The sequence below is a fragment of the Vitis riparia genome, chromosome 9 (assembly GCF_004353265.1).
Source record: "Vitis riparia cultivar Riparia Gloire de Montpellier isolate 1030 chromosome 9, EGFV_Vit.rip_1.0, whole genome shotgun sequence".
Lineage (NCBI taxonomy): Eukaryota > Viridiplantae > Streptophyta > Magnoliopsida > Vitales > Vitaceae > Vitis > Vitis riparia.
Genome location: NC_048439.1, coordinates 6,541,753 through 6,568,440, shown reverse-complemented (window position 1 = coordinate 6,568,440; position 26,688 = coordinate 6,541,753). Strand labels below are relative to the sequence as shown.

At 37.4% G+C, this 26,688-nt stretch overlaps 2 protein-coding genes across 4 annotated transcripts; both read left to right on the top strand.

Annotated features, from left to right (window-relative positions):
- The first annotated feature begins 230 nt into the window (after window positions 1-230).
- Window positions 231-5,849, top strand: LOC117921440 (pentatricopeptide repeat-containing protein At1g80150, mitochondrial). 2 transcript variants are annotated; one of them, XM_034839290.1, is made up of 3 exons: window positions 231-2,124; window positions 2,534-2,609; window positions 5,220-5,849. In XM_034839290.1, the coding sequence occupies exon 1, from the start codon at window positions 709-711 to the stop codon at window positions 1,924-1,926; it is 1,218 nt and encodes a 405-aa protein (XP_034695181.1). In that variant the 5' UTR covers window positions 231-708; the 3' UTR covers window positions 1,927-2,124; window positions 2,534-2,609; window positions 5,220-5,849. The 2 variants fall into 2 exon arrangements, with proteins under 2 accessions (XP_034695181.1, XP_034695182.1); XM_034839291.1 differs by lacking the exon at window positions 2,534-2,609.
- A 1,442-nt stretch (window positions 5,850-7,291) lies between these two features.
- On the top strand, window positions 7,292-26,506 carry LOC117922199 (pentatricopeptide repeat-containing protein At1g52620). Of its 2 annotated transcripts, XM_034840245.1 has the most exons (4): window positions 7,292-10,094; window positions 10,192-10,291; window positions 25,355-25,402; window positions 25,561-26,506. In XM_034840245.1, the coding sequence occupies exon 1, from the start codon at window positions 7,373-7,375 to the stop codon at window positions 9,836-9,838; it is 2,466 nt and encodes an 821-aa protein (XP_034696136.1). In that variant the 5' UTR covers window positions 7,292-7,372; the 3' UTR covers window positions 9,839-10,094; window positions 10,192-10,291; window positions 25,355-25,402; window positions 25,561-26,506. The 2 variants fall into 2 exon arrangements, with proteins under 2 accessions (XP_034696136.1, XP_034696135.1); XM_034840244.1 differs by lacking the exon at window positions 25,355-25,402.
- The last annotated feature ends 182 nt before the right edge of the window (window positions 26,507-26,688 follow it).

The following is a 26,688-nucleotide window of genomic DNA, read 5'->3' as shown; positions in this document are numbered from 1 at the left end:
AAGTAATGTAAGTATTTAATAAACTTTCAAATTTCAAACTAGTAGAAGTAAATGCATTATTAGACTTACTTAATATTTTAAAAATAAGAAATAATACTATTTTTATTTTAAAAAATAAAAAAATAAATTTAAAATTACATTAATATTTTTTATTTATATTTTTAGATTTTTAGAAATGCTGAAGACATGAAAAATGGCCTGAATGAAAATCTAATCCTATTTGCAAGAATCTTGGCAATATGGATCCACCTGGATAGGATCCGACCAAGGAGTCACTTGGATCCAAGGATCTGACCCATATTCATTTCCCAAACCAAAACCTAAGAAGCGACAGCAAAACGCCTACCACACCGTGGCTCCTTTCAAAACCCCAAAAACCCCCACGGCACAAAACTCTCATTTCCTTTCAGTCCGTTGGGGGTTGTACTTAGGTTTTCATCCATTTCCTTTCGCACAGATCAACTCAGTAGCAGCTAAGCCATTCTTTCATCCCTTTCTTCAATTTTCATTTTCTTATCTGATTTTCACGGATCAAACCGAAGATACATTTCAGTCCTGAAAGTACACATTGTTTGTATTGATTTGATTGTTTCTTGTAATTGGATTTCTGGGTTTTTTCATGGGTGGTTAAGATTTTTGATACGGAGATGCTGAAAATCATGATTTGAGTAGATGGGTATTCTTCAATTACATCAGAAACTATAGAACATGCTCTCTCTGCGTCCCATTCGCAGATTCTGCCACGCCGCCGCCATCACCGCCATTGCGCCTGTTGCTGAAACTGTTACAAGTGCCAAATCAAATTGCATTAAAAAACCTGATAAACCCTTGGAAGAACCTGCCCTGGTCAAGCTTAAGGCCGAGCGAGACCCCGAAAGGCTATTTCAATTGTTCAAAGCTAATGCCCATAACAGGCTTGTTGTCGAGAACCGATTTGCATTTGAGGACACGGTTTCCAGGCTAGCAGGGGCTGGGCGGTTCGACTACATCGAGCATTTGCTTGAGCACCAAAAGACTCTGCCTCAGGGTCGGCGTGAAGGGTTCATTGTTCGGATTATAATGTTGTATGGTAAGGCTGGGATGATTAAACAAGCTGTTGATACTTTCTATGACATGCATTTATTTGGGTGTCAAAGGACTGTTAAATCATTTAATGCTGCCCTTAAGGTTTTGACACAAAGCCATGATTTAGAAGCCATTGATTTGTTTCTCAGAGATGTTCCTTTTAAATTTGGCATTGAATTGGATGTTTTTTCGGTTAATATTGTTATTAAGGCTCTTTGCGATATGGATATATTGGATAAAGCATATATGGTCATGATAGAGATGGAGAAAGCTGGTGTAAACCCAGATGTTGTGACTTATACTACACTTATGTCCGCATTTTATAAGAATAACCGATGGGAGGTTGGCAATGGCTTGTGGAATCTTATGGTGATGAAGGGTTGTTTACCGAATCTTGCAACTTTTAATGTTAGGATTCAGTACTTGGTCAATAGGAGAAGAGCGTGGCAAGCTAATAGTTTGATGGGTATGATGGAGTATCTTGGAATAACCCCGGATGAGGTTACATATAATTTGGTCATCAAAGGGTTTTGCCAGGCTGGTTATCTTGAAATGGCAAAAAAGGTTTATTCTGCTTTACATGGGAAGGGTTATAAGCCCAATGTTAAGATCTATCAGACCATGATTCATTATCTTTGTAAGGGAGGAGAGTTTGATATGGCATACACGATGTGCAAAGAATGCATGAATAGAAACTGGTCTCTGAATGTGGATACCATCTATAAACTACTTGAAGGCCTTAAGGGCAATGGGGAGATTGACAAAGCTAAGGTGCTATTAAAGTTGGCTCGGAAAAGGGTGCCCTCATTTTCCAAGAATCAACTTGGTGTGTTTGAATCTGTATTGTCCAAGAAGCAATAGACTGAAAATGAGGGATTGGTTGGTTTATGTTATGGTGCAGCTTAAGATGAGCTGATATTCTTTTCACTCGATTCTTTGTAGATCTGAGAAATTGACTGGATGTATAGATTTTTATGGCTTAACATCAGAAAGAAGATATGCTATACCATCTCAATCAAGCTTGTGATGAAATGAGAGTTCACAATCACCCAAGTTCTTGTAAGTTCTCTATGTTAGCTTCGTCAGTTGTCCTTTATTTATTTATTTTTTAAGGTGGTCTGTGGGATGAGTTTTATGAGGAAAATATTTACCGTCTTAAAATATGTTGAATGTCCTGATGTATGTTTGCCTTGCATGCATGTGTATTCATATTATTCCCATCTACCCGTCTCTTGGAAAATATTGAGTATAATTTATGGTGGTATATATTACATTAGCCACATGTAATAAAATTTGATATTGTGGTAGATAATGTTGGGTTGTGCCCTGTTTTGTTTTTCGTTTTTTGTTTTTGTTGTTGTTGTTGTTGTGTTTTTTTATTAGGTGCTCTTTTTTAACAATTTTTTGCTTTGCCTATCAAACAAAAAGGAATTCCTGAGATACTGCATGTCTTGTCTGATGTTTTCAGCTTTGGTGGTAAGGAACAGAATGACCAATGGAAAGAAAGCAATTTCTCCTCATTAGATATCCCGAATGCTATACTGGTAAATTTCTGCACCGCCCCCCCCCCCCCCCCCCCCCACCAAATGTTTGGCTTATTGTTGTAGCTTCAGTAAATTTATTGATTTTATATGCACATAACCAATACTTGTAGTTGCGTTATTGCTATACCTAAATTTTGGAGTTCCAATTTGTTGTTTATGAAGGTCAAAAGATTTCATATGAACTCCATAAGTCGGTGGTAAGTGTAATAGTCACTATGTTTTATTTTATTTATATTTTTTTAATTCATTCAGTAAGATAGTGTACTAGACCTGGTAGCTACTGTAGGTTTTGAAATGATAATCCATTTGAATAGTTGTTGTGATATCCTAAAATATGTCAATAATACTAAAAGGACTCTGTATTAGTCTACTAAGAGAAATGACCTGGATAGCTTTTCAAACAATACTAAAGGGTTAAAATATGTTGATTTGAATGATTCATTAATATAGAGCAATGCTTTAAAGTTAGACCATGTACACATTGTTGCTTGTTTGCATTATCAGAAGCATGAAGCATAATTACTATGCAGTTTATTTATAGAAGAATGCACAAAAAGGAGAGAGTACCAAATCTTGATAAGTTATGAAAGATTATGTACATTTGACATAGAATGCATTAATTAGAAGCATGAGGCACAAGCATATTCTGTTAATTATAGAAAAATGTCTTAAAATGAGAGCCAAAAAACGTTTGAAAAGATTATGCAGTTTTTGGATAAGGAATCCACATACTTACATACGTGTAATTGTTGCATTGGCATGAAATAGCTTTTCAAAGTATGCATAAACACATACATATACTGATTACCCGTTAAGTGACTGATCAAAAAAAAATTAATCGTAAGCAATTGCTACTGATAATCATACAAGGAAAACTTTGTCTTTGTTGCTGCATTTTGCTGACTTGCCTAAAATTAATATTATTATCATGTCTTGGTTGTCTCTTTGTGTGGTTGTACATATACATGTATAACTAAGAGTGACAAGTATATCTTAAACTAAATCGCTGGTTAGTGGTTCAAGTCCAATCCGCTTTCAGCGGTAATTAGAATGTGAAAGAGGGCTAAAGGTGATTTAATTACTAAGCATGCCAGAGGAAATTAAAATGATGCAATTAACAAGCTGTGTGGCCATACTTGCATGAAGAGGCCCTAGGTGGCCCAAGATACCTCTTTTTCATTGATTCAATTCTTTCTTCTATGTTCAAATGTTAGTTTATAACAAATTTGATCTCATTTCTGTTTTCTATTTGATTTGAGGTGGCATTGATCAGGCCTTCCTGGTGCATGTGTCTGAAGTTTAGTTTCAGTGATTCTGGGTTGATGTTCACACAATTATCTAGCATTATGTCAATTATTTCTTTTGGGGGAGTTCCTATCAGAAGCTTTTAACTAGTCTATTGAAATGCCTTCTACCATAGTAATGTATCTGATTGCAGTCAAAAGTGAGACTGGGTTTATGTCCCCAATTCTATCTGTGTTTTAGGTTTCACAGCGTAGATGCACTCAACTTGGTGAAGAGAATTAGATTATTTCCATATTTATAGGATGAGTTTATTATGAACATATTTTGCTGTTCTTTCCTCTGATTATAGTTGGTCAGTGGTTGAGAAGTAGGGATGTATGTGTGTGTCTATATTATCATGATCCTATTTATTGCTTTTGAGTTGATTGGAACTTGGGATGTTTAGATTTCAGAAGCTGTAACTTAAGGGGTAAAAGTATAAATTAGGTACAAACCATAAATTATATTTTATAACCCACCTCCCAAACAAAACGTTGGTCTATTTGGTCTTAACCATCCAAATGTTTTTCAGCTAATACCATCCCTGCTGTTTCAAGTTGTGCATTAGATGTTTTCCAAATGAAGTATGACAGAAAAATGTCATGTACGAGCACATGACTCTTAAAATTCTGGAATGATGACCCTCTAATCCATGTAATGGCTGTTGTGGTCCTTGTCTCCTCTTCATGTCCAAAATTGTCTCCAGTGTGTAAAAGAATCTATTCCTTCAAATTCATTCGTGTTTATGTGAGTGATAAATATTAAGCTCATTTTATCTGAAGCTGGTAAACTCCACCATGATGAGCAGTGGAGTTGCTGTGGTGAGGCAGCATTAAAGTGGGTAGTGGTGAGATTTATGAACACCAGTCTAGGCTTTCTTGCAGGTCAGAAAGAGTATAGTTTTTATGGAGAGAGTTTTAGAGAGTAAAATAGAAATTTTAGAGAAAAGGAGGGACTTAGAAAGATGGACTTCTAGAGATGAGAAAAAAATTGTTTTGAGAAATGAAAACAGTTTTTAGAAAGCCTGGGAGACTACAGAAGATAGAAGTGGGTATTTTTATAGAAGAGTTTTTGGAAAGTGAGTATGAAATTCTATAGGAAGTATAGGAACAAAGATTTTGGAGAGAATCAGAGTGGATGATTTCATTTGAGATTCTCTCTTCCCATTACTCTTGTGAGAAATGAAGAAATATCTTACTGAACTATCATGAGTTCTCCATGAGTTAAAAATGCCTAAACTTCGAGAAAAACAGAGTTGAAATGACATTTTAGAGTGGATTTTCAATTAAACTGAAACTCATGCTAACCCTCTGATTTCTGGTGCAGATTTTGATAGTTGGAAGCTTCTACACTGAATTGGGAGAGTGGAATCAACAATTTTCAGCAACTGCTTGATGTTGTAAGGTCAAGCACAAATGACTAGCAGGTGATATTTTCTACTGTGGCCAGCAGCCCAAGGTGCAATGTACTTCTGATAGTACATAATGAAAGGAATTAAACGAATGATATTAGTTGGAACACAATTCCAGTGGACATTGAACCCTCAAAAATTTTGAGAGTCCAGGAGGGATAAAAGCAATATTAACTCTCAGCCATGTTTTCTTCCCCCGCTGTTTTTTTGCATTTTCTGGAAGAAGGCACGGTCAATTACATCACACTGTCATCACCTGTCCAGTGCAAAAATCGACTGCAATGGTGCATATGCATATAGATATTGAATTAATCAAAGTGAAGTGGGTTTCAATCAGGGAAATGTATGAAAATTATGCTTCAGAAGTTAGAATGAATCTGAGTTGTGATTCATACTAATACTATGTTGATCCAGTCATTGCTGCTTAGGAATTGTGCTCATTTATGTATTCCCTGAATCAAGAACAGACCAGTTCAGGCTTTAGCTTCATTCTCATGTGCAAGCTCTCTTCAGTTTCCCTGTTTTTAGTTGGGGAAATTTTTTTGTTATTGCATATTTTTGCCTTTCTACACCACCACCATTCCATAGTTGTGCCCCCATTTGAAGAGGCTGCTTCATCTCTGAAGATATGAGAAAAAATGGTTGGTATCTGCAATTGGTATGAGATTTAGAGTATGTTTGGGGTGATTTTGACTTCAATATATATATGGTGTTTTTCAAAAGTGTTTTTAAAAAGTTACCTTCAAATAATTCTTCATAAATCACCTGGTAGTGAATCTCCATATCTTTAAAAATGATTATTAAGAGTTTGTCAAATATCAAAGTTTTTAGAAAATAAGAGTGTTTAATAATCTCAAAATCACTCCAAAGAGGCTCTTAAGAGTGTGTTTGATGTACTTCCATTGGAAGTAATTTCCATTTGATAGTGTTTTTAAAAAATGCTTTTAGCTTAAGAAATGTTTTTAAAGAAAAATTAAGTATGACAAAATTTATAAAACACTTTTAGTTTAAAAAATGTTTTTGAAAAAAAGTAAAATGTGATAAAATTTAGAAAACACTTTAAATTTTTTAGAAAATGGTGGTGGGGTTAAAAAAAAGTTTTGTAGTGTTTTTTGAAAATGCTTTAATTAAAAACTCTTGAAGTAGAAAGATTGTCAAATACTCTTAGAGTACTTTGAGAATGATTTTAGAAAATGTTTATAACGTTTTTAATATTTAAATGATAAAAAATTTCAAATGTTAAAAAGATTAAAAATGTTTTTAAGAATTATTGTTAACGGACTCTTGATAGAAGTATTTTTCCTTAATGGTTTTTGTGAGAATATTCTACCAAGTGTTTATCTAAGAAACATCATAAATGTTTTTTTAATTTTTTAAAAGTGTTTTTTAAATTTGATCAAATAATTCATTTTTTTTTTTAAAAAAAAAAACCCTTTTTATACTAATTGTTTTTATAAATGTTATCAAATTTACTTTTAGGTTATGTATGGTTTTAAAAAAATCAAGGGAAATGTAAGAGAGAGAATAAAGAGGAAAAATAGGAGAAAGAAAAAACCTAAAAAAAATAAAAAATAAATTTAAAATCAATAAATTAATTTTATATGTTATTTTAAATTCATTTAATTTATTTTAACTTTTTGATATAAAAATTAAATAATTTAAGAATGTATAAGTTTTTAATTTAATTTAATTACATTTTATTTTTTTGGTATTTTTTAGTGATATAATTAAACATAAAATTATCATTTAGAACCAAACATACCCTTAATATTTGCGAATTTGGAGTCACAGAAAGACACACAGATGCATCAGGTCTGAATGTTTAATTCACCAAAACAGTGGGAAATGAACCTGTTTAAGAACAAACATAAATAAAAACATTATTATTATTATTATTATTATTATTATTATTATTATTATTATTAATGTATTATTTTTAAATTTCTCTAGCCAGAACAAGCAGACCACTCCGTCTCCTTCTCCGTCTCCATCCCTTTGCACCGCAAAATGTACCCAAGTTCTCCAACAATTCTCTAACCTCTAAAACCCCCAGACCTCTTTCTCTCTCATGTCTAAAACCCTTCTCTGTCTCATCAAATCCAAAGCCAAACCCACTCCTCCCTCTAAACCCTCTCTTAAACCCCGCATTAAAAACCTCGTCAAAGATATCTTAGAGGTCCTCCATACCCACAACCAATGGGAAGAAAACCTCCAAACCCGATTCTCCGAATCCGAGGTTCTCGCATCCGATGTTGCCCATTTAGTGCTCGATCGAATTCGTGATGTTGAATTGGGTCTAAAGTTCTTCGATTGGGTCTCCAGAGGACAGTATGCTGGTCCCATAAATGGGTTTGCGTATTCTTCGCTTTTGAAACTCTTGGCGAGGTCGAGAGTGTTCTCGGAGATGGAAGTTGTGTTGGAGAATATGAGAGTTGAAGAAATGTCACCAACCCGGGAAGCGATGAGCATTGTAATTCAAGCTTATTCAGATTCTGGGTTGGTCGAGAAAGCTCTTGAATTATACTATTTTGTGCTTAAAACGTACACTTATTTTCCGGACGTAATAGCTTGTAATTCGTTGCTTAACATGCTCGTGAAACTTGGTAGGATTGAAATTGCGCGCAAGTTGTATGATGAAATGCTTGAGATAGATGGTGCCGGAGATAGATGTGTTGATAATTATAGTACTTGTATAATGGTGAAGGGTTTTTGCAAGGAGGGGAAACTTGAGGAGGGTAGAAAGTTAATAGAAGATAGGTGGGGACAGGGTTGCATACCAAATATTATCTTTTACAATACACTTATTGATGGGTATTGCAAGAAAGGTGACATTGAAACGGCTAATGGGTTGTTCATAGAGTTGAAATTGAAAGGGTTCTTGCCGACTGTGGAAACTTATGGGGCCATTATAAATGGATTTTGCAAGAAGGGGGATTTTAAGGCCATTGATAGGCTTTTAATGGAAATGAATTCAAGGGGTTTGACAGTTAATGTTCAAGTTTATAATACTATTATTGATGCTAGATATAAGCACGGTCACATTGTTAAGGCAGTGGAGACCATAGAAGGTATGATTGAATGTGGTTGTAAGCCGGATATTGTGACGTATAATACTCTAATTTCTGGTTCATGCAGGGATGGTAAGGTCTCGGAAGCTGATCAACTTCTAGAGCAGGCATTAGGGAAGGGATTGATGCCAAATAAATTTAGTTATACCCCTCTTATACATGCCTATTGTAAACAGGGAGGATATGACAGGGCTTCAAATTGGCTCATTGAGATGACAGAAAGAGGACATAAATCTGACTTGGTTACTTATGGAGCTCTGGTTCATGGCCTTGTTGTAGCTGGTGAGGTTGATGTTGCATTGACTATTCGAGAAAAGATGCTGGAAAGAGGAGTGTTCCCTGATGCGGGTATTTACAACATCTTGATGAGTGGTCTTTGCAAGAAATTTAAGCTTCCTGCAGCTAAGCTGCTGCTTGCCGAGATGCTTGACCAAAATGTTCTACCTGATGCATTTGTTTATGCCACTCTAGTGGATGGGTTCATTAGAAATGGCAACCTAGATGAGGCAAGGAAGCTATTTGAGCTCACAATTGAAAAGGGCATGAATCCTGGCATTGTTGGGTACAACGCCATGATTAAGGGCTACTGTAAGTTTGGAATGATGAAGGATGCTATGGCATGCATCAATAGAATGAAGGAACGACACCTTGCTCCAGATGAGTTCACTTATTCCACTGTAATAGATGGGTATGTAAAGCAGCATGACTTAGATGGTGCACAGAAGACGTTTAGAGAGATGGTGAAAATGAAATGCAAGCCAAATGTGGTTACTTACACCTCTCTGATTAATGGGTTTTGCCGCAAGGGAGACTTACATCGATCCCAAAAATTTTTCAGAGAGATGCAAGCTTGTGGTTTGGTGCCCAATGTGGTTACATACAGTATTCTTATTGGGAGCTTTTGTAAGGAGGCTAAACTTATAGATGCAGCCTCCTTTTTTGAAGAGATGCTCATGAACAAGTGTGTTCCTAATGATGTTACCTTTAATTATCTTGTAAATGGGTTCTCAAAAAATGGAACTCGCGCAATTTCTGAGAAAGGAAATGAGTTTCAAGAGAATAAGCCCATGTTTCTGAATTTTTTTGGAAGAATGATATCAGATGGATGGGCTCCAAGGTCTGCTGCTTATAATTCCATCCTTATTTGCCTTTGCCAATATGGAATGTTCAGAACTGCATTGCAGTTAAGCAACAAAATGACAAGCAAGGGCTGCATTCCAGATTCTGTTTCTTTTGTTGCCCTGCTACATGGTGTTTGCTTGGAAGGGAGATCAAAGGAATGGAAAAATATTGTTTCTTGCAATTTGAATGAGAGGGAGCTCCAAATTGCAGTTAATTACTCATCGATTTTAGACCAGTACTTGCTTCAAGGAACATCTGAGGCTTCAGTGATTTTGCAGACAATGTTTGAAGAATGCCAATCTCATAGCAAAGTAGGGGACAATATCCAAGTCTCAGTAAGTTAGGGGAATGAGGGGAGCTCAAAAACCTCACTTGGTTCATCTACAAACTGAAGAATGGGTGCTTACATGAAATGACGGGGGTATGATGAAAAATTAATATCCTATCCTCTTAATACTTCAGAGTTCCTCTTTTTATCTCATTAGGCCCATGGAAAAATCGTCCAAATATATTTTCATCTGGCCTTCTGTCAGTGAAACCCTAAATTCAATATGGCCTTTGTCATCCATTCAGCTGCCAAATTCATGCAGTTCCTTCATGGTAGGAAAATTTTACAGATTATGTTCTCTATTCCTGAGTAATTTTGAATAGCTGCCCATAATTATGAATTAATATCAGTTTATTGCTGCTTATGCAGACATTTTGATGCCTTTCAAGTGCAAACAAATTAAAAGCTGGTAGTTTAGTAATCAACTATATTTGCACGATACTAAAGCAGGAGTGACATTACTTTTGAGGTATGTTGAGAGAATATTGTTTTATTTTTCTTTGTTTTGTTTCTATATAATTTATGTGTTTCCATGACTATATACCAAAGAACTAGGGCCAATGCCTTCTTGTTATGTAACTTGTGATTGTATTGTTCTTTTCTGAACAAATTTATCTGTGTTCTTCTAGATAGACACTCAAAACTAAAAATATGAATGAATATACAGATCTCTTGATAAATTGCACTTATAAATAAAATATGGGGATTTTGTTTGACTCCCAATGTCCATGCTAGATCAAAAACATGCATGTGCATGTTAACAAATCATAGTGTTTTTGACATGTTGGGAGGACATGGGGGGAGGAGGAAGATGGTGGGGAGAAGCTAAAATATTTGAAAACGAACTCCTTTTATGGTATGTTATCAATCAAGGAAAGATTAGGATTTCCAATTGATGAGGTTTGGAGTTAAAGGTTGCCTTCTTTTCTTGGACAACAGTGAGATACTTTTGAAAATGGGCCGACCATTTGATTTTTAGTGGTTAGAGATCTCAAATAGGTGTGTGAGAAGATGGACATTGGGTTTGTAAGTTGACCTTTTTCGGCATTTGAGAGTTTTTGTGGGGAGAAAAATAGCTTTCTTCATTAAATTAAAATCAGAATAGTACATGGAATAAATATAGAGCAAAGTTTTTAAAGTTGTTCCTCAGGCAAGCATTGAGGCACACTTCAAGGCAAGGCAGCTGCAAAATGCGTTGAGGCATAAGAAAAGAAACGTTAGCCATAAAATGCCTATTCAAGGCATGGCGTGGCTGAGGTGAGCCTCAAATGCCCTTTTCACGTCTTCAGGGTTGAGGATGTACCCAAGGAAAAAAAAAATCTAATAGAAATAGATCAAGAGAAGAGAAGATAGTCCTCATCGTTTCAACTCAATTTTGCTCTTGTTGGGGTTGTTGCCTTTCTATTTCTTGGGTTGCAGGTTTTTTCCCTCGTTTCTCTTGTTTTTTCGTCTCATCTCTCGTTCTCTCTCTCTCTCTCTCTCTTTGTTTCTACATCTCTCTCATCTTCTCTTTCTATTTTTGTGTGTCCCTCTCTTTTTCTCTCTTCTTTCCTTGTTTTGTGTTTGTTTTTTTCTTTGATTTGTGTGAAAAGTCAAACCAAATATCATTATTTCCTATTTGTTGGTTGAATTTCCATTTTTTTTTTCCTTTTTTGAAATTGCTGGAAAGAAAATCTTTTACTTTCCATTAAATCATTGTCAAATACATAAGGATATTATAATAGATTTAGAAATATATGTCACTTTTTTAATTTTTTTTTTAATTCTTATTTTATAATATATTTTTTTTCTATATGTCAATCATATAATATAATTATTATTATTTTTCAAATAAAAATGATTATGTACTTCAATTATTATTATTTTCAAATAGCAAAAAATTTATGAAATCCAATTATTATTATGTTTTCATTTATGTTATGGAATTATTAATATGGTTTATGTAACAAATGAATTTATTGTGAAACTTATCATTCATTTAATTTAATTTGATTTATTTTAAATATTTATTACCTATATAAATTAGAATCTTAAAAGGCTTACGTCTCAGCACCTTGAGGCTTACACCTTGCCTTATGAGCACTAAAACGCTTCGTCTTACACTTTTGCCTTTAAAAACTTTGATAGAGAGGGATCTCACACCAAAATCTCAACCTTCCTAGAAAATAAGTACTACTCAAACAAAAAAAACAAACCTAACAACTCCCTAATATCCTTAAAATTTGAATTTATTAAGAGAAAATCTAACTAACAAATTCCCTAACTTTTTGTCACTCCCCTTTAAGTTGGAGCATAGATATTTATCATGTCCAACTTGCTGATTAGATGTTCTAGGTTAGGTCTCATGTGCCCCTTGGTTAAAATATCTGCTATTTGTTGTGTGATCGGAACTAATAGCAAACAAATAACACCAATCTCAAGTTTCTCCTTGATGAAGTGTTGGTTGATCTCCATATGCTTGGTCTTGTCGTGTTGTATTGGGTTTTGGGCAATGCTGATTGCTGCTTTGTTATCATAGTACAGTTTCATGGGAAGCTCAAAAGGTTTCCTTAGCTCCTCTAGGACTCCTTTTAACCACAATATTTTACATATTCCATGCATTGCTCTGAACTTAGCTTTGATACTTCTTCGAGCGACAACACTATTTTTTGCTTCTTCAAGTAACTAGATTACTCTAAACAAAGGTTCAATACCATGAGGTGGATCTTCTATTTGTGACGGATTCGGACTAGTTTGCATCAGTATAGATTTCAATGCTCCGCTGTTCGTTCTTCTTAAAGAATAAATACCTTAGAATATTATAGACGACTTCAAGATCTTCTTCATATGGGGCGTGCATAAAGTGCCTCACCACGCTAACAACAAAGGCAATATTTGGCTGAGTGTGGGATAAATAGATTAACTTGTCCACCAACCTCTAGTATCTTGCAGTATCCACAAGAACTCCTTCCCGCTTTTCCCTAAGCTTCACATTTAGATCCATGGCATTATTTGGGGGTTTACAACCTCTCATTCCTATCTCTCTCAAAAGGTTTAGTATGTATATTTGTTGAGATACAATAATCCCTTTCTTGGAATGTGTCACTTCCATACCAAGGAAATATTTCAATGATCTAAGATCTTTAATCTCGAACTTTGAAGCTGAACTCTTCTTTAACCTGTCCATCTCCATTACATCAGCACCGGTGAGGATGATGTCGTGTATATAGACTATTAGAATTGCAACCTTCCTTTCGACTAAAAACTTCATGAACATAGTATGATTTGTTTATCCTTGAAGGTAGTCTTGCCTTTTAACTAATCGAGTAAACTTCTCAAACCATGCTCTAAGGGATTGCTTAAAGTCTATATAAAGATTTTTTTAGTTTCCTTACCTTGGAACTGAACCTTTCGTCGAAGCCAAGAAGGGAATCCATGGATACCTACTCCTCTATATCACTATTGAATAAAGCATTTTTGAAATTAAGTTGTTGCAACGGTCAATCCAAATAGGTAACAATTGACAAGAGCACTCTTATTGTATTTAGCTTTGCAACTGGTGCAAATGTCTCTAAGTAATTAATGCCATACGTTTGAGTGAAACCTTTGGCCACTAACCAAGCCTTATATTGTTCCAATGAGCCATCAGAGTTGTATTTGATTATAAACACCCACTTGAAGCCAATAGTAGACTTACCTTTAGGTAAGGTTCTCCCAAGTTTTGTTCTTCTCAAGAGCCTTTAGTTCTCCTTTCACTTAGGAACATTTAAAGCATCCATACAGTCTTGGAAATTTCTACATTGGAGAGTTGTGTGGTAAAAGCAACAAGAGATGATGATAGAGGTTCATAGGATACAAAATTAGACATTGGATGTTTAGTACAAGCTTTAACACCCTTTCGATGAGCAATAGGAATATCAAGATTACCAACTTGGGAAAAGTTTTACTTGACTTGGGATTTGAAGGTTGATTTGTTCTTGGATCAGATTTATGACATTGCTGCAAAGTGGAGTTATCCTTTCCTTGAATTTTGTTTTAACAAAGTTACATCCATGAAAACAATTTTTTTTTTTTTTGAAATGGAATCAAAACATTTATACCCCTTTTATGTTGGAGAATAGCCAACAAAAATACATTTTTTTGCTCTAGGATAAAGTTTTGCATGGTTGTGATTGTGGACATGAACAAAAGCAATGCAACAAAAAATTGAAAAGACGTGGGAGAGAGTTTTTGGGAGAGAGTTTTTGAAACATAAGGGTAAATCTGTTGAAACCTATGATGTAGGAAAGGAATTTTTGAAAACATGGGAGGGAGTTTGGAATTTTAAAACTCTTGTTGGCCTTCTCCCCATTAATACTTAGGAACTTTTGTTGAAAAAAGCAGTGATCGAGCCACTTCCAAAAGGTATTTATTTTTTCTTTCAACTACTCCATTTTGTTATGGTGTTTCATTACAAGAACTCTAGTGCACTATACCATTTAATTTGAATAGACGATTTGTGAATCATCTGATTATTGATTATCAAATTCTTTTTTTCAGGAAAATATTTTCCTAAGATTGTGTTGAAATATTCCTTTCCATCACTTCTAAAAACTTAAATGTTTGCTTGAAATTGTGTTTGAATCATTTTGTGAAAATTTTTAAAAACTTGTTTAACTTCAGATTTTTCTTTTAATAAATACACCCAAAATATTCTTGTGTGATAATCAATGAAAGCCATAAACCATTTTTTACTTGAGAGTGTACTACCCCTAGATGGTCCCTGAACATCACTATGAACAATTAAAAAATGATTTAGAGGGTTTATAAGATTGTAAAGGAAAAGATTCTCGAAAGTGTTTTGGCAATTCACACATGTCACATTGAAACAAATATGGATCTTTATTGCTAAACAAATTTGGAAATAGATATTTCAAATATCTAAAGTTGGGATGACATAACGTAAGATGCCATAATATTATTTCATTTTCACTAGAAATGGAAATAGATTCAAAGCAAGTGCTTTGAGATTGTCTTTCCAATTCAGTTCCAACTTCAAAGAAGGCGGATTGCCCTATTTCTTTTCCATCTAGCTGTATTTGGAAGGTGTGGGTACAGCCCAAAATCAGTTTTTTTGCGTGGGAGGCCGCATGGGGTAAGGCGCTAACCCTAGATCTTGTTCAGAAAAGAGGATGGTCATTGGCGAATAGATGTTTCATGTGTATTGAAAAGGAGGAGACCATAGATCATCTACTTCTCCACTGCTCAAAGACAAGGGTCTTATGGGAGTTGCTTTTCTCTTTGTTTGGGGTGTCTTGGGTGATGCCGTATTCAGTTAGAGAGACTTTGCTTAGTTGGCAGACTTCTCCTGTTGGTAAGAAACACAGGAAAGTGTGGAGAGCGGCTCCCTTGCATATTTTTTGGACGGTTTGGAAGGCAAGAAATCGATTAGCTTTTAAGGATGATGAAATATCAATACAGAGATTGAAATACTCCTTTTTATGCTCACTTTGGTCTGAGGCAAAGTTGTTTATAATAGAATGCCCTCAAACTTTGGTGAATTTTATAGATTGGTTGGGATCATTGTAAGGTTTTTGGGACTTTTGGGTTTGGGTCTTTTATGTGTCCTTGGCCTTTTCTGGTGGTGGGGGTATAGGTTTGTATACTTTGCATAGGTTGTATTCCCTGAGTCGCTCCTTTGGCGTCTCTTTATAAATGAATTTTCTTTACTTATCAAAAAAAAAAAAAAAAAGAAGTAGAGTCTTCCACTTTGTCTAGCACTTTCAATCATCCTCCTCGAGTTCAAATCTTGAAACTCACATCAAGATGAGAAAAAATTAGCTTGACACTTTTAATCTCATGTTAGTTTACTACTAGACAATAAATTATAAGACAAATTTGGAACATAAAGGACATTCTAAAGAGTGAGAGATGAGGAGATAACAATTGACCATTTTTCAACTATAGCTGAAAGTGAGCCATTGGCCATCTTAACTTTTCAATTTCATGCTCACCGATTGTAAGATGAAAATAGCTTTGATGAACCAATTGTATGATCAGTTATGCTTGAATCTATGATCCATGGACAATTAGAATTGGCACTAATAAGGGCTACAGGAAGATAATTACCTGTCTGAGCTAAGGAATAAGAAGGTGGCTGATTTGTTTAGGATGATTGAAGAAGTTTGCACAGTTGATCTATTAGTTCCTTTGTGAAAGCAAGAGTCTTTGAGGAAGTTTGTTGCCCTTGATCGATACTTCCAACTTGAAAAGCACGATCTTCATCCCTATTCTCTTCTTCCAGTTTTGTGGCTTACCGCGTATCTTCTAGCAGGTTTCATGCATATGCCATGGATGTTTGCAGTGGTCACACCATGGTTTTTCCATTCGTTTGGCATCCATTTTCCCTTCCCCATGATTATACCTTTTAGAGACGAGCAGGTGGTTTTCAATCTAGGATCCACCCTCTTAGCTTATCCAAGTCTTTGTTGAGTTTAGCTAATGAGACAAAAACTGTCATTTTCCTCTCTTCATGTGTCTTACATTGTCCTTGGGACAATCTCATTCATCATCATAGCACAAATCTAGGTCTTGCCATAGTGCCATCATTTCGTTGTAGAGTACTTGGTTACCTCATGATCTCCTTGCTTTGATTGCCAAAACTTGGATTTCAACCTGAATATTTGAGACAAGTTTGCCAAATCCAAGTATATATCTTTAGTAGTTGGTAAAAACAAAAAAGGCTTTCCAATTTCAAGCCCCATAGAATTGATGAGCCAGACAATTATCATGGAGTTCTTAGATCTCCATGCCTTCATATTTGGATTGTCAGTTGCCATTCTTTTTACTTCATTGGTTAAATGTCCAAGTTCTCCTTTTTCCATCAATCACCAACTTTGCTGACTAAACCTATTCCATATAATGTTTACCATTCAATTTATGAATAGTTAAATGAAGAAAGTTGGAATTTTCTAGGCTATTAAATGAAATGGCAGGGCTAAACTGAGTGCCCTCCAAAGCTTCCTCTGTTGATGCATTATTATTAGTAGCACCTGTTATGGCAGTCTTCACCATTGACAAATTTTGATCAAGAGGCCAAAGCTCCGATACTATGAAAGTTTTGGTGGGGAGAAAAATAGTTTTCTTCATTAAATTAAAATTGGAATAATACATATAATGGAAAGAGATCTCACACCAGATTCTCAACCTCCCTAGAAAATAGGGAGGACATGGTTTGAAATCAAATTCCATCAACTTGTAGAAGTTGACAGTGTGATTTGAAATGGGTTCCATGCATTGGCAATGCTCTAGCTGCATCGGTGGATGACATGGTTTTTAGTAAGTGGGTGGTGGTGGGTTTTGCTCTTTTGGTTGAAACAAAGCTTATTGTGCAAGAAAAGTGTGCAAGTAAAAGAAAAAATTGCCTTGTGTTATGTGATTTGGTGTGTCGGTGGGTTTGAATAAGGTTGTGTGATCACTTAGCTTGATGTAGAGGTGAGGCCCAAGTTTCATTTAGGCAAGTGAGATAGACTCACGAATCACATTGAAATAACACTTTTGGATCACATGCTTTTGAAGCATTATTCATATTTATAATTGTTTTCTTAATGTTTCATGCTTTTTAAGGCACAAGCGCACCCACTCAATCAAGTTTGATGCCGTGATGACTTATGATTTTTTTGTAGTGGAGTGGATAGGCTCAATTCTATTGAAATAAATAAATTTTAATATTTTTTTTTGATAGGCAAACACACAACATAAATATATTAGAAAAGGGCGCCTTGAGGCTGACCCAAGCATACAGGATGTATACAAGAGGCGCCAATAGGCCCAAAAAGAAAAAGAGATACAATACCCGCCCTCAACTAGTGCCTAGCCAATCAAAAAAATTAATCAAAGGAAGAGAACCCTCATTTACAACCGATTTAGTCCATAGCCAAAGATTACAAACAAAAGAATTCTTCAACCTATGAATTGATATCTCTTCATTATCAAAAGCTATCCTGTTTCTTTCCTTCCAAACCGCCCAAAAAATGCACAAAGGGGCTGCGTTCCACACCTTCCTACGCTTCTTGCCCAACTTGAAGCCACTCCAACCACTAAGAGTATCTCTAACCGAAGAAGGGAGGACCCAAGTAACACCAAACAATGCAAACAATAACTCCCATAACCCTCTTGCCTTAGAGCAATGAATAAGAATATGATCAATTGACTCTTCTTCCATACCGCAAAGAAAGCATCTGTTAGCTAGAGACCGGCCCCTCTTTTTAAGTTGATCCAATGTTAGCACCTTACCCCAATAAGCTTCCCAAGCAAAGAAGCTCACTTTGGTAGGCACACAAATACTCCAAATGTTACTATAAGGAAACTGAACATCTCTTCTTGAAGCTAGCGAACTATAAAGGGACTTAACTGAGAAAATCCCATCTTTAGTCTCTTTCCACAGCATTCTATCTTCCAAAAGAGGATTAAGCCTCCTACCCCGGATTGTCAAAAGTAATCTCTCCACCCCCTCCACCTCCCAGTCATTAAAGGACCTAGAAAAGCTAGGATTCCAAACCCCTTCATCACCCGAATGATCCCATAACTCCACTAGCCAAGCCTCTTTAGATGAAGCAAAGGCATACAAAGAGGGAAACAAATTACTGAGAGAGAAATTCCCACACCAATTATCCTTCCAAAATTTCACCCTTCTACCATTCCCCACAGAAAAGACAACTTTGTTTTGCACTAGAGCTCCTTCCTTCCTTATTTCCTTCCACAAGCCTACTCCAAACCCCTCCCTAACTTCTCTAGTATACCAACCCCCTTCTTCCTCCCCGAACTTCCTACTAATGACTTGCCTCCAAAGAGCCTCCCTTTCATTCGCAAACCGCCAGTTCCACTTGCATAACAGGGCTCTATTGAGAATAGACAAGCGTCTAACTCCCAAGCCACCCTTCCTTATGTCCGAGCATACGGAATCCCAATTTACTAGATGAGGCTTCCTCTCCAAAGCTCCTCCCCCCCACAAAAAATCCCTTTGAATTTTTTCCAATCTTAAACTAACCACTCTTGGCATTCGAAGTAAAGACATCAAGTATATGGGCATACTTGACAAAGTACTCCGAATTAGGGTAATTCTACCGCCTTTGGAGATATAATTCCTTTTCCACAAGGCAAGCCTTCTCCGAAATCTCTCTTCCACCCCATCCCAAACAGCCACGGACTTGTGATTTGCCCCCAAAGGGATCCCCAAGTAAGAATTTGGCAGCCTTCCCACTTTACAGCCAACCTCAAGAGCCAAAGCCTCCAAGTTCTCTACTCTCCCAACCGGCAAAATCTCGCTCTTATCCAAATTAATCCTCAATCCTGATATGGCTTCAAACCACAACAACAACCAGCTAAGATGAGCCATCTGATCTTGGGAAGCTTCACAAAAAACTAAAGTATCATCGGCGAACAGCAAATGGGATACCACAGCCCCGTCTCCACTTCTTCCTTGTATCCTACAGCCCGAAAGAAAACCCCCCCTCACCGCTCTAAGGATGAGCCTACTAAAAGCCTCCATCCCGATAATAAAAAGATAGGGAGAGAGAGGATCCCCCTGACGCAAACCCCTTGAACTATTGAAAAACCCGGCTGGAGTGCCATTGATCAAAACTGAAAATGACGCTGTGGAGATACACCAAGAGATCCAGCCAGTCCACTTCTCCCCAAACCCCATTCTTTGCAATACCAATAGTAGAAAATTCCAATTCAAGTGATCGTACGCCTTCTCTATATCTAGCTTACACAACACCCCACTCTCATTTCTCTTCAACATCGAGTCTATTGCCTCATTGGCAATTAGGGCAGCATCCAAAATTTGTCTTCCTTCAACAAAGGCGTTTTGAGCTGAAGATACCACCTTTCCCACCACCTTCTTGATCCTGTTTGCTAGCACTTTTGCTAGCAGTTTATACAATCCACCTATCAAGCTAATGGGTCTGAAATCTTTAAGGTCCTCCGCATCTGGTTTTTTAGGGATAAGGACAAGGAAAGTTGAATTCAAGCTCCTCACAAATCTGCCATGCTCGTGGAACTCCTTCATAAAGCCCATGACCTCATCTTTCACAAATTCCCAGCTGAACTGCCAAAAACTGAGAGAAAAGCCGTCTGGACCCGGGGCCTTGTCTCCGTTCAGATCTGAGAGAGCAGAGAAGACCTCTGCCTCTGTGAAAACCCTTTCCAGACAAGCTGCATCCTCACCATTAATCCTATTAAAATCCAAACCATCCATTGATGGATGCCAATCACCAGGATCTGTTAACAGGTTCTCGAAAGCTCCAACCACACCCCCCTTTATGTCCTGCTCATCTGTTAACCAGCTACCATTAATCTTAATCTTAGTCATACAACTTCTCCTTCTATGGGAATTGGCCATCTTATGAAAGAAGCCGGTATTTTTGTCACCCTCCCTCAACCACACTTCTCTTGATTTTTGTCTCCAAGAAATCTTCTCCATAAGAGCCCATTTCTCAAAGTCCCCCTTAGCTTCCTTTCTAGCTTCCAGCTCCTCCAATGATAATGTCCGCGTCTTCTCCTGAGAATCCCAGAAATCCACTTTGTCCAAAGCCAATCTCTTATTCACTGCCACCTTCCCAAAAACCTCCTTATTCCAGGACTTTAAGATTGCCTTTAAGGCCTTCAATTTCTCTGCAAGGATGAAGCTAAAAGACCCGCTGAATCTTAAACCTTGCCACCACCCCTTCATCAAATCCTTAAAACCCTCCTCCTTAAGCCACATGTTTTCAAAGCGGAAAGGGACAGGCCCCCTTCTCACCCCTCCCCCATCCAAGAGAATGGGAAAGTGGTCTGACACTGGCCTGGGAAGAGTACTCTGTACAGCCCCATTAAAATGGCCCTCCCAGTCCTCCGACACCAGGAACCGATCAAGTCTTGACATGGTTTGGTTGTTCAACCCTCCACTCCATGTAAACGGACCCCCCTGAAGGGGCAGGTCCCTCAAGTCCAGGTCCTCGATCACCTCCGAGAATCTTCGCATTGAATGAGTCAGTCTCCCTCCTCTTCTACGCTCATTCGGAAATCTGATCATATTGAAATCTCCACCAATACACCAGGGGTCATTCCACAGCCCTCGGATGGCCCCTAACTCTTCCCAAAATAACTCTCTATATCTTTTCATTGAAGGACCATAAACTCCTGAAAAAATCCATCTGAACCCGTCTTCACAGTTCTTGAAACGACAAGAAATGGAAAAAAGGCCCACCTCCATCCCCATTAACTCCAACACTCTATTGTCCCAATAAACTACCACCCCTCCCGCAGCCCCCCTGGCATTCAGGGCTCCCCACTCCAAAAATCTCCCCACACCTAGGCTTCTCACTACCCCTAAAGACATCTCAGTCATTTTAGTCTCCTGCAGACAAACTAAATCCACTTTTTGGGAACTAATTAAGGCTTTAATTAGCTTCCTCTTATTTCTATCATTTATCCCTCGAACATTCCAAGATAGGATCTTAATCTTCATTTAAAACACAAGGATCTGTCCCCCCCTCTTCTGTCCGAGCCTTTCTTTCTGCTCTTTCCATCATAGTTAACCGACCATTCTAACTTTTTAACTTCCCGATCAAACCTGGTCAGTCCTAACGATTCCTTTTTCTTGCCTAGATCCCTTCTGGTCTTCAGTCTAAGCAATAATTTTAGAATTTCCCCTTCCACGCCTTCTGTCGCGAACCCCAATGCCTTACTGAACTTCAACAGGTTACTTTCATCCCAAATACTACTAGGATCCTCCCTATCTTGCATTTCCTCACCAACCTCCGGCTTATCCACAACAGCTGCTTCCCCCTCTGAGTCCATTACCCACGGATTACCATCCGATAACACCGCCCGTAGTGGAGCGTGGTTACTAGCACCTTCGGCGGCGACATCCAAACCAGAAACATCTCCCACCACTAAGGCTCGGTCACACCCAGAAGAAGGAGAAGAAGAGAAGAGGTCCCTTTCCCCCCCAAAGACCGCAGAATAGGGTTCGTACCTGGAAACCTCAGCTATCAGCGCTTCGTCACTTATCGGCGCCCTAACACTCGTCGAAAAAGCCTCAGAAGTCCTCCGGTCCCCTCCAGGAAAGCAGACGACCCCAGCATCCTCTCCTCGCGACGAATCCTCTGCTTCCCCCATCTCCACGACCTCAGAACAAGAACAAGCCCTAACTGATTTAAATCCCTCCAACTCGGGCCCAAAGCCCAAATCGGGTAAGCCCTCATAGCCCGAAAAAGAGCCCTTAATGAAAAAGGGCCTTTCTTCACAGCCCATCAGCCACCCTTTTAACATAACGGGCCTTGGCAACGGCCCGACCTTCTGGGCTCCTTCAAAGGCTGACTTAAAGCTCTCTTCCCCAAGCCCGCATCTAAGCTGGGCCTCCCCAAGAGCAAGCCCATCCTTAATATCTTCAGCCCCAAGAAGGAAACTACCCTTTTTAACTGCTGAATCAGTTGCAGGGCCCCTACTCCCTATGTTGTCTGCTCCATCAACCGCCTCCAAACCACACCCCCTTTCAGCGGAATCAGAGGAGAACCCTGTGGCATCTTTAGAAGACCAACCACAGGGCGGCACGCACTGTACTTCCGCCTGCACCTTGGACTGAGCCTCCTTTTCCAACACTCTTCCTCTGCACGCTCCACGAGAACCACTCCCTGAGTCTTCCTCCTCCACTGTGACACCCTTCCCGTTGACACATCATCCACGAGACCTTTTTTCTCTTCATTCACATCATCCACGAGAAGTTTTTTTAGCTTTTTAATTAGCATATTGTGAATATCACCCCATATCGATCTAGAATACTAAGATTGATGCACCTTGAGACTTCCTGAATCAATTATATCAATTATTGAGATTGTGACTTTGAACCATGCTTTCAAAAGGATAACTCTCTTCTTCTTTGTTATCTTTAATGAGTATATATCTATATCTATATCTATATATATATATATATACATACATACATATATATATCTATATCTATATATATACATACATACATACATACATACATACATACATACATACATATATATATATATATATATATATATATAATCAAACTTGCAACCTCCCCATCCCACCAAACCCTATGCTACTTGAGTTAGGCCTTAAAGGTGAAGCACAACTCCCTTATTTTAAACTTGACAATGCATTCTTCAAATCCTTACCTTAATGCCTTGTTTGAAGGATTTTAGGACTGTGAACTCTTCTTCTTTCTTCTTTATTTTTTTATTTTTAATATGGATTGAACTTGCAACCTCCCATCCCTACCCAATTGGTTGCCACTTGAGCCTTTTCTTCTTCTTCTTCTTTATTTTTATTTTTTGATTTCTTCCTCTTCTTTATTTTTATTTTTTGATTTTGAATATGGATTGAACTCGCAACCTCCCATCCCCACCCAATTGGTTGCAACTTGAGCCTTGGTTACTTCTCTCATTGACATGTATCCATGCAATGTAGCCCATTATGCACCTTTAGAATATCAAGAATAGGTGTTTCCACTTTAGCTTTGGTTACTTCTCATTGACATTTATCCATGCAATGGAGCCCATTATGCACCTTTAGAATATCATGAATAGGTGTTGCATTTCTTTTTATGGTTACACCTAACATTTATGTGACAAAGGAAAGTTCTTCTTCTTCTTCTTCTTCTTTAATTTTTATTTTTTGATTTTTAATATGGATTGAACTTGCAACCTCCCATTCCCACCCAACTGGTTGCCACTTGAGCCTTGGTTACTTCTCTCGTCGACATGTATCCATGCAATGTAGCCCATTATGCACCTTCAGAATATCAAGAATGGGTGTTGCATTTCTTTTTATGGAACACCTTACATTTATGTGACAAAAGAAAGTTGCAAGTGATCTGATGTCATTTTTGACTTAATGCCAGCTCTTTAGAAAGCTCACACACGAAAATATCCTTATGCAACAAGGAGGACAAGAACAACAATAATAAAATTGCATGTTAGCATGCAAACAACCTTTTTATCACTATTCCAAATTGTTCTCCATGTCTTATTTGTTATCCCATACAGCGACAAGCTGATTGATCTGGGATGATGATTTTGAAAATTCTTTGTGGTATTTTGGCAAATCCTGCAATAAATGGTGATACTAGGCTAAACATGGAAAAAGGAAATACCAATTGTCAGCTAACATTTCTTTCAATAAGAAAGATTTATTGTATTTATTCAACATTAATTTTCCAGTTAGGAGAGTGTGAAATAGCTGCAAAAGCATTACTGGAGAATAGAAGTGTGGATGGACATGGTGCCTTTTGGCTATAATCAACCACTTTGATATCAATAGTTCCACTGTTACATGGCTTGTTAGTGCTGCACAGTCATCCCATTATCCCGTAACCCTTTTCACACTGCGACAACTAGATTGCCAGGTGGAAACTGATCTTTCCTGTTTTTGTTACACCGGGTAGCTGGAAGAAATAGCTAAGGATTAAACAAGAAAATTCCTTTTTGTTTTTTGTTTTTTTTATTTATTTAAAGAACTTATGTCAAATGATTTTCCCTTTTTTACTTGACATTCCTGTGACCCTTATGATTTGTGTGTTGCAGTTGGTGCTTGCTTGTTCAACTATAGGGCCTTATGCATGCATGCATGGAGTACTGTACAATTTTGCAGAGCCAATGTCCACAAGGACTAGGCTTTGCTTCTTGCCTAATAAAAGTGGCTAATATTGCCAAGACCAAGAGCCCCATCACCAGCAGACAAAAAAACACTAGCAAATCTTTATGCATGATTGCTCTTCTAATGCCAAATTTATAACTGAGAAACACAATATCGTGTAGTTTTTCCATTTCCCTGTTTTACTTATTGTCAACATTAAGAGTGATATTGAATACAACTGATAGGTAACATCCATAGTTCAACATATATTTTCTCAACCATGGGAATTGTGTGATGACGTTACCATGTTTGCTGCATTTTAGTTGAGCATTCCCTTTTACTATGGCATTCCTGAAGTGATAGCAAAAATTGACTTCTGAAGTAGTAAGTGATTATCATGGGTGCTTTAATATATGAAGTATATGGTTGGCAATCAGAAAGTTACATCAGTGAAATTACTATCTTATTCTGATAATACCACAAAATTCCCCTTATATCCTTCAATAACGCCCATGGAGTAATGCTTCCAAATACATCTTCTGCAGTCCTTCTGTCATTAAAAACCTGAAGTACGATATCACCTTTGTTGATCTGTTTAGCAGTCAAAATTTTTGCAACTTCTTTATTATAGGTTTTTTTTTTTTTGTTTTTTTTCCCAGAGTGTTCTCTCAAAGCAGTTGGGAATAGCTTCTTGTAATTATGAGTTAATACCATTTTATCAGTGTTAGTGCAGGCATATTATCAGTTCGATGTCTTTCAAGTGCTGATAGATCATATTATTGTACTCTTCTAATCAACTATATTTGCATGATATTGGAGAAAAATGACATTGCTTTCCACCTATGTAAGGGAATATTTGTGTTGTATTGTGTTGTTTAGCTTTTTAACATACTTATAACCTTTTTTTTTTAATCAACAGCCACACCAAAAGTCAAAGGCTTCTGGTTGGTCTATTAAGAATAAAAAGGTTAGCAACAATGTCATGTTGTAGTTGAGGCGATTTAGTGAGGTGGCCTCTGATAGGTGACTGTATTATGTTCCTGGACTGTAGTAAGTCAGTGGATCATCTCTTGCTTCATTACTCAGTTGTATTAGGGGTTTGACACACAGTATTTATGCCTGCAGGAATGGACTGGATTCCTCCGAAGACCATTGTAGATACACTGAATATTGCATTTTGGGGGCACGCCAGAGGCAAATTTTATGGCTAAGTCATTTGTCTTACTTTGGTTTGAGCAATCTGGCTTGAGAGGAATGCCAGATTTTGTGAGCATAGGTGGAGGCCTATTGCGGCATTGTGGGATGCTGTCAGCTTTCCATTTTCCTTTTGGATTTCAGTTACGGATGCCTTCTCTGGTGTTCAATTGAGTTTGAAGTTGCTCCAATGATGCCTTTCTTATTCTTCCAAGAACCAGTGTTGTGGAGGTGCAAGCTGATGAGTGAAGACCACGTCCAACTAGTGTTCTCAAGTTTAAACTTTGACAGTTGCTAATCAACAACCTGGGAAGAACAGAAATTATGAGAGCAATCAAAGATCATGAGGGTGCATCAAGGCTTTTTCCATGCATGCTAAGTTAGGTTCAGCTAATTGTGACAGAGATTCAGGCCCTTGTGGAATCCTTGCATTTTTGGTTCAATCTTTGGGATTGTCCAACCTACCACTGGATGAAGATTCTAATACTGTTATTTCCTTGGTTGTTTAAGGAAAAAGCTGTGACTCTTGAAGCATGATATGTGGTTGCAGCAGATCATGGATCTAGCTATATTTTTGGAGCACTACTATTGGAATCCTGCTCAGCTGATCAGGTAGCAGATTGACTAGCCAAGTGTAAAGCCTTAAAATTACATTATTTTTGCAGGGGAATTTTGACCTTCAGCTGTAGCTGCCATTTTTGTGTCTTGTAATTGGTGGTAGTTGCCAGTTGCATTTCCTTATTTTTCTTTGTTTAGCTTCTCTACTGTATGGTCAGATTTTGAATTTTACAGAGAATAGCTCAATCATTTATTGTACATCCTTTTGCCAGTCAATGAAGGATATTGTTTGGTGGGTCAGCCTTGTTATTTGACTACACTGTAGCTCTTTAATTATGGACTTATATTTTCCACTTTGCAGGTGAGTCTGATCCGGCCACCTAGGTGGTCAACCTTAATTTGCGGCGGCTCTTTTGTATCTGCAAAATTAGTCAGTTTGACAGTTTTTTTGAAAGAAAAAAGAAATGGGATATTTGACAAAATTTAAAAAATATTTTAAAA